The sequence below is a fragment of the Bidens hawaiensis genome, unplaced genomic scaffold, assembly GCF_021521415.1.
Source record: "Bidens hawaiensis isolate Kalapana, Puna unplaced genomic scaffold, B.hawaiensis_p1.1 tig00030527_1, whole genome shotgun sequence".
In the NCBI taxonomy this organism is placed as follows: Eukaryota; Viridiplantae; Streptophyta; class Magnoliopsida; order Asterales; family Asteraceae; genus Bidens; species Bidens hawaiensis.
Window position 1 is genome coordinate 249,948 of NW_027495092.1, and position 7,747 is coordinate 257,694.

At 37.1% G+C, this 7,747-nt stretch overlaps 1 protein-coding gene across 1 annotated transcript; it reads left to right on the forward strand.

The window, feature by feature from the left end:
* The first annotated feature begins 1,007 nt into the window (after nucleotides 1-1,007).
* Nucleotides 1,008-1,583, forward strand: LOC143580574 (uncharacterized). The gene has a single exon (XM_077063555.1). The coding sequence runs from the start codon at nucleotides 1,008-1,010 to the stop codon at nucleotides 1,581-1,583; it is 576 nt and encodes a 191-aa protein (XP_076919670.1).
* Nucleotides 1,584-7,747: the final 6,164 nt, after the last annotated feature.

Here is a 7,747-nt window from a genome sequence, read left to right on the forward strand (position 1 = left end):
TCTCAAAATCCGGTAGTTTGTTTCAGTGGGAGTCGGTAGGGACAGAGAACGGGTCAGAGGCAGTATTAGCCGTGACTGACGTGTTGAAGCTAGCGGGAGCTTCAACGGGCCTTTAGGTTAATTGATGAGAAGGCGGTGGCAACTAGAAGATGGTTAATGTTCGGATTACAGAAGTACAATCAGGAGTGCAGGCGAGAGTACTCAAGGCCTCCGAGTGGGAGATTGTTGGGTTCGTAGGCCTCGTGTGGCCCGATTTATTATTTGAAGTTTAAAGGGCAGACTGGTGTAGGGTGGCCAGACCAAAGCCCGGCCCAGTTTGGATTTATTGTTCAATAAGTTATAAACCCTAGTCTAGTCTCTATATAAACCACATTATGTACTTGTAATCATTGTCACTTAATTAAGAATATCTAGTTGTCACCCGTGGACGTAGGTCAATTTAGACCGAACCACGTTAAATCCCTGTGTTCATTTATTGCTTTCGTGCGCGTGTTCGGTTCGTGTGTGCGTTTTATCCTAACACTATTGTCATGTGAAACAAACCCATTTGGTATCCTGGGATAACTTACGCAGTTCCATTCGACTATTAATATAACCCACAATCCTACTACAACCAATACAGACAACAAGACCATTCTACGTATTTTGGGTTGACGTGAGATATAATTACAAAACTAAACCGTGTAATGACACAAACTTGGGGATGAGACTGCCTCTTTGTTCTTTTATAGAAGTTATTTTTTTTTGTAATGTTAATTATTAAACTAGAAATAATTTTGCAATGAATCTAAACTCATACATATTATCGAAAATGGACATTTACCCGCGTAAATCCTCACAACTCTAAACCCAAATCCCGCCAAAACCTTCTGGCGCCATATCCTTCCTTGCTTCCCGCCATAAATTACCCCTAATTCTGCCATCTATAAGACGCCAAACCCTCAACCCTAATCACTCCAAATTGATCCAATTCCCTTCCTTTTCTTTTCTTCTCTCCAATTGTCGCAATGGTTGTAGCTTTAGGCCCCGGAAAGTTCTACGGAAGCCGCCTCCCAAGACCCCGGATCTACACCGACATCAAGTTCTACTCGGAGCGAGTTGACCCGCCGGTGTCCGTTATCGACCCGTTAATGTCGTGGGCGGAAGAAGCCCACTGGTCGATGGGCGGGCTGAGCTTCAACCGCCACCGTCTCCAAGGGCGCATTGAAGGCAGCGTCGATAAGCTTCGAAACCAAATCGAGAAATCGTTCATGGAAAAAGAGTCTTTGAGCCCTAAATTGAAGAAGAAGCAAGTTGTTTCGAAATCAGTTGAAAAGACAAAGTCAAAGAAGAAACAAGAGTCTTTGAGCCCGTCCCCGCCACCCGCTCCGTTGGCGAATAAGCGGAAGAGACGGTATATCGAAGAAGAAGGCGAAGAGCCCTCGGCGGCTAGGAAGCTGGCTGATGAGTTTGAGCTCGTTGCGAAGGGTTTGGAGGTCGAAGGTGTGGTTGAAGAGCCGCTGAAGAGTCTTTCCAAGGCAAAGAAGTTGAGGAAGGTTGGTGAGCCTAGGGTTTCTCCGAGATTGGCAAAGGGTGGTCGGTGATTTCAATTGTTTATTGCATGTAAGGTGTCCGATGAAATGCCTGAATGAATGAAGTAATCTATAATATAAAACTTTGGATGGTACATTGGGTATTTGTTATAATTTTCATGGTTCTATTTTTTTAGGGTTTTATGTGTTGATGATCTTGGAATGATGGTTATAAGGTTTTAATGTCAATGTTTAAACTCAGAAAAAATATAATTGTCTTTTGAAGGTTTCTGTAATTTTTGGGGGTTTTGATTACAGTATCAGCAGTTTAATGAATGTGAGCTAAGTGTGTCGGCCTTTTTATTTTTTAATTTGAAGCTTTTTCTATGAGTTTTTTGTTAGCATGACAATTTGAACTCGTTACTTCAGCAATAGGTGAAATTTGAGTTAGTTAGATCTGGTATGCTAGCCTCTTAACAGTTAACACTGACTTGAGCTATTTGAACCAAGCTGAGCGAGCTTTGATTTGAAGTTAAACAAGTTGGCTTGAACCAGTGTAAAATCTAAAATGTGAGCTGTAGCCCTGTTTGTAGAAATTTCGAGACAGCTTGCCATTCGACAAGCCAACAATATTTATATATTGAAAATTTTGTATTTATTGCCTAGTTGTACCGGAACCATAAACATTTATTCACTAAAGCTGACCTTCACAAGTTTATCCTGAGCGACTCAACTTGTGTGTTCCGTCGTTCTTCCATAATTTTATTAGAATTTTTGAATAATTTCTCTCAATTTGTGAACAAATTTGAATAACCCAAAAATCATCTCTGGGCCAAATTCTAAACTAATTATTTAAAAAAAGGGTTTTCAGCAGTTTCACTACTTCATAACACGAAGGTAGAGTCTCGGACCCTGTTTCGAGGGAAAAGAAGGGGCGGGGGGGGACTGGGGTGTACTCGCACACTATAACATCCAAGCCTGCTAGGTTACCTAGAACTCCAAACACCGGCTATTCACATTGTTTCTCGGTCTAAGCAGCAATGGAAAGCCAAATCAAGCGATGCGAGAACAAGGGCTCTAATTCTTCAACTTTGGAGGGACGGAGGGATAATGTAAGTTGGTATAGGAGACAAAGACAAACCAGGGCTCTAATTCTTGAACTTTGGAATGCTCGCGTCGTTTGGAACAGAATTATAAATGAACCAAACACGAACAAGAGTGTTTTTGTTCATGCATTTAACTTTGATCAAACACGAATAGTTAATCAAACATATGTCTTGTTCATGTTCGTTAAAAACCTAAACGAACAATTACAAAGATATATGAACAAACATTAACGATTATAAATGAACGTAATGAACACAAAAATAAATGAAGCCAAAAAACAAATATAATGCATCAAGTACATGAGCCATAAAAAACACATTTGTTTAAAAGTACATGCTTCGTCCGAAAAATCTGTCATTCTACCAAAAGATTCATCAGAAAGTATCCAAAAGTCCATCATCCATGTTTCATCCAAAATACATTATCCATGTTTATACCTATAATAGAAAATAAATAAATACATAAGCTCAGATGTATATGCTACATTTTCTTTCAAGCTCAATGCATGTAAGAAATTAACTAATTACAAGAATCACAAAAGCGATACGAAAAGCTCAAACAAAATTCACAGCAAAATAAGAAAAACTGACCAAAGCACATGCGATTAGGTTCTTACTTTTCAGAGCGTGGAAATGGGAAATAGATATGGATTGGCTTCTTATTTACTTAACATGTTTAATTCTTCTTAATATCTATATATGTTACATAGTTAAGTGGGTTAAACAAACATAAATGAATGGGCACAGATGAACGGAAACAAACAAACACAATTAAACGAACATATATGAACGAAACAAAGCGAACGTCCATGAACATATATGAATGAAAGAAACAAGGTGTTCATATTCATTTGCTTAATTTAACAAACTTCACGCCAAACGGTTCAAGTGAATGCTCTGTTTGTTTAGCCTCCATAGTTTTATGTCGCAAATAATTTGGCATTTCTGACCGAGCCAATTTAGACATTCCTTTTCTAATATGACATGTTTTAACCCGAGCGCATTTTTGTGAGAACCGGTTCTAGTTAAGAGGCTTAAATGATATTGATTATTGAAAAAAAAAAGTCGGAAACCAAATCGAATCCATAAAGAAAAACTTATCCCATGACATTAAAACTAAATTCGAATTGTGAACTTGGTTCCTAACCGTATATGAATTGCGAATGTGATCGGTTTCACATATATATGTTGCGTATTCGAATAACCAAACCGAATTCAATCGATTAAACCGAACTAGAAATGTGTCTAACTGAACCAAGTTTTAATTGGATGAATTCGGTTAAGTTAGAAACATTTCTAATTCAGTTTTCGGTTAGGGGAAAAAAACCTCAAGACTGAGTAAAGCAATATCCGAAACAATGAACACCCCTATCAGATACAAGTGATGACGACTTACATTTTCGAAGCAAGTTTTTAAAAGTACTTCAGCTCGCATGTGTTGAAGCTGAATTCATTAGCTTATCGACCACCCGTCGCAGGATTTGATGTCCCTGCAAAATTTCCTAAAAGAAACTTTCATAATAATGTTTCTACAAAAAGTTAACTAACACATAAATCAACCGAGATCCTTGGGTCAACAATAGGGATGAGTTTTTTTCCCCGAATACCCGTACTTGTTCAGTACCCGTACTTGTACCTGTACCCATACGTGTCTATTTGTAACATCATGAAAATAACGGGTCAAAAATACCAAGTTCCAAAGTTCAATGACCAAAATTGCAAAATTCTGATTTCCTGTCTCATCGCGATACGCGACGGATCAGAAGGTAAGCCCATCGCGTATCGCGATGGGCATTATTACAAACCCAAGAATGCGGTGGTGAGACACTCGACACCCCAAAGACTCAACGTCATCGCGTATCGCGATGACGTGGTCCGACAGCTGTTGACACGTGTCCTAACACGTATCCACCCGTGGCACACCGTCCGCCACATGTCACCACGTGGCACAGCGTCTGCCACGTGGCAAGCCTACTGGTTGTGTCATCAAGCCTAGTCGCGATACGCGACGACGTTTCCTTAGGCTCATCGCGTATCGCGATAAATTAAAATAATATTAAAGGATCCGATGATCCATCACGCTACGCGATGGTCACCGGGTCAATGCCTATAAATAGGGCTCTAGTCCTCACTTCTCAACTCACACCTTCACAGCTCTCACTCTCTCTCTAAAAACAACTCTCTAAACCTCGATAAGTGTGCCGACGATCGCCTCGTTTTTCGTGCCAAAACCCGACGTATCTCATAATTCGTTCCACATACCAAATATGATATCTCGAAGAACGTGTCACCAAGGAGACGACTCGAAGACCCGCCTCGAAGTACGTGCCAATCAAGAAACAAATATTTGGGTGCTTCGATAAACGTGTCAAGAGAAGTGTTGATCAAGAAGTTAAAGAAACGTGACGACGTCAAAGTGCTGCTCAAGTTTCTAGGGTTATTATAAGCCAAGCAAGTAGGCATAATGCCCTAATAAAATATCATGGCTTAAAACCCTGAGTCGAGGATATACACAATATCTCGAAAAATAACAAAAGAAAACACAACAAAGAACATAAAAGAAAGAAATGAAAATATAATATAATTCTTTGTTAGAGTTATTATTTAATTTTTTTATTATTTTTAAATAATAAGTAAAAAAAAGTATACGTTTATTAAAGAATAAGAAACGTAGTGTTTTAAAGAAAAGTAAAACAAGTAAAACTAAAGGTTTCTCTTGTAAAAGAAAACGGAAAGTAAATAAGTTAAATTAAAGATTTTTAACTTATAAAAGAAAGATAATATTTAAACTAAAGGTTTAAAAGAAAATATAATCGAGGTAAAGATTATACAAAACAGACTAGAGTTCTTAAGCCGGATTAAAGATCCGACTAACAAAAGGTTAACTCGTACTATAGGTGCGAGATAGCGAAGAAAGGAAAAGACCGATCAGTGTATTGAAGCTGATCATTTGAAAAGGTGAATACGCCCCAAACTTTTATAACTTGCTTAATCGAGTCAAATAAATGAAATTACATGAGATTACTATCTCTAAAACGTTATAAACAAAAGTAATCGCTAGCCCTTAGGTTTTCGTGTACATTTGTTTATTTCCTTACATATGTGGTAAAAAGTCGGTGGGCACAACGCGCCACACCTGGTCATTTTCCTCCGTCACGATGGGCCGGACCTGAGTTACGTCCGAGTGAAGGTGATCATGTGTATACGTATGGTACCTAAGTAATGTCGAACGCTGCGGTGTTTGCTGGGGTGTCTTGTGTATGACTTAAGTTTATAATCGTGTTTTGTTTTATAACTTGATTATTCCTAAGCCACGATCAACCGAACCTAAGTTATGTCTCGAGGGGTAATCAAGTAAAGAAAAATATTTATGCGTCAGCTTATTCACCAACATGTGTTGCTGACGTATCTTCTAAACATTTTGCAGGTAATCAAGATTAGGAGCTTGGAATGCTCGAAGTGCTTTTGATATCCGGTGGCTCGGATTATTTTGTTAATATTAAAATATAAATGATGCTTTTGTATAAACAAGTAATATTTTGTAAACACTAAACGAGAACTTTTAAATCCCGTCTTTTGTTAATCTGAATATAATATATTTTAACCCACGATAATATTTCCGCATAAAACCCGTAACTCTGATTTAATTACAAATATGGTACCAACATATGTGTCGCGCGCCTAGGCTGTGGTTTGGGGTGTGACACTATTAGGTACCGGTATGGGTACCCAAATTTACTGATTATAAGTATGGGTACTTTTTGGTACAGGTACGAGTATAAGTACGGGTATTATGGGTACTGTACCCGTTTAGAATATGTATGGGCTTTTGTTAGGTTTTCAACAATCATGACTTAACTTTCAAGCGAAAATTTTAACACATAATATATATTAGTTGAATAAGTTCATTCTCAATCTATATGTGTATATTCATATATTGTGTGTTCGTATACTTTTATTTTATGCATGTGTAATTGTGAATATCATTAAATAACGTGTATTAACTTTTTCTCTTGTTTTTCTATAGAAATTGAGGAAACAATAAACAAAGAAAAGGAAAAGAAAAATTGGAAATATGACTAACGAAAATTAAATGAATGTTGACTTTCTTTGTATAAGTTAAAAATGTTTTAAAGATTTTGATAATTTTTTTTGATATTTTACATGTTTTGGCATTCATTACTTGATTTTGAATGGATTGTATATTATGGTTGATTTGTATCATTTTTAGTTTTGGTTGTGGTATTAAAATTGTGGTTGTGGTATTACGGTTTTGGTATTATAGATAATTGATTGTCAGTACCGTAACGTTACCTAGTTTAGCGGAGATTTTTTTTTAAAAAAGAACAAAGGGGTACTAAAGCAAGTACCGTACCCAAAGTACATGTACTCGTACCCGTACCCGTACCATATAATTCGGGTACAGGTATGGGTACAAAGATTTACTGTTTTTAAGTACGGTTACTTTCAGGTGGTACGGTTACGATCCCGATCTCATCCCTAGTCAACAAAGACATCTTTAATTGGAGGGATATGGAGCTGGTAGAAAAATAACAAAAAAGTGACAATTTCACATATACCTCCCAAAACACACATAATACTATAATGCCTGAATAAGCAAAGTAATAACTTGACTACTCGAGCAAAGAGAAGATGTTTCAAAAGATAAGGCCCTAATCAAGATTAGAATAATAAAGGGCCAAAAACATATTCAAGATGCACGTGCAACAAACAAACAGCCTGCTGATAAAGAATTCAAGGGTTTCAAAACAGTTTGATGAGAAAAAGACTGATTATGTGAAAATGGTTAATGATTCTACAAAAGTGAGCAATTTCATATTACCCAACCATAAAAATGTATATCAAAGAGCCAATTTTGTTAGATACAATTTTTAATATAACAGCTGTACCCTTCTTTTTCTCCCTACACTCCAAGCTCTTGATATGCCGATGCAAGATTTAAGCGAAAGATTTCTAACGTTATAAAAAATGCAAAGTTTATTTGCACTTACAATTTACAAATATGTAAATAAGATGACAGTAAGAAACATGGGAAATTATGAGAATCACTACATTTGTTAAGTTGTGGTATATTGTTCACAAGTATAGGAAACTGCCATTCGTTTACAA

Excerpts from the sequence above, each read along its gene's own strand:
- LOC143580574 (XM_077063555.1), top strand. The coding sequence starts at position 1,008 with ATGGTTGTAGCTTTAGGCCCCGGAAAGTTCTACGGAAGCCGCCTCCCA.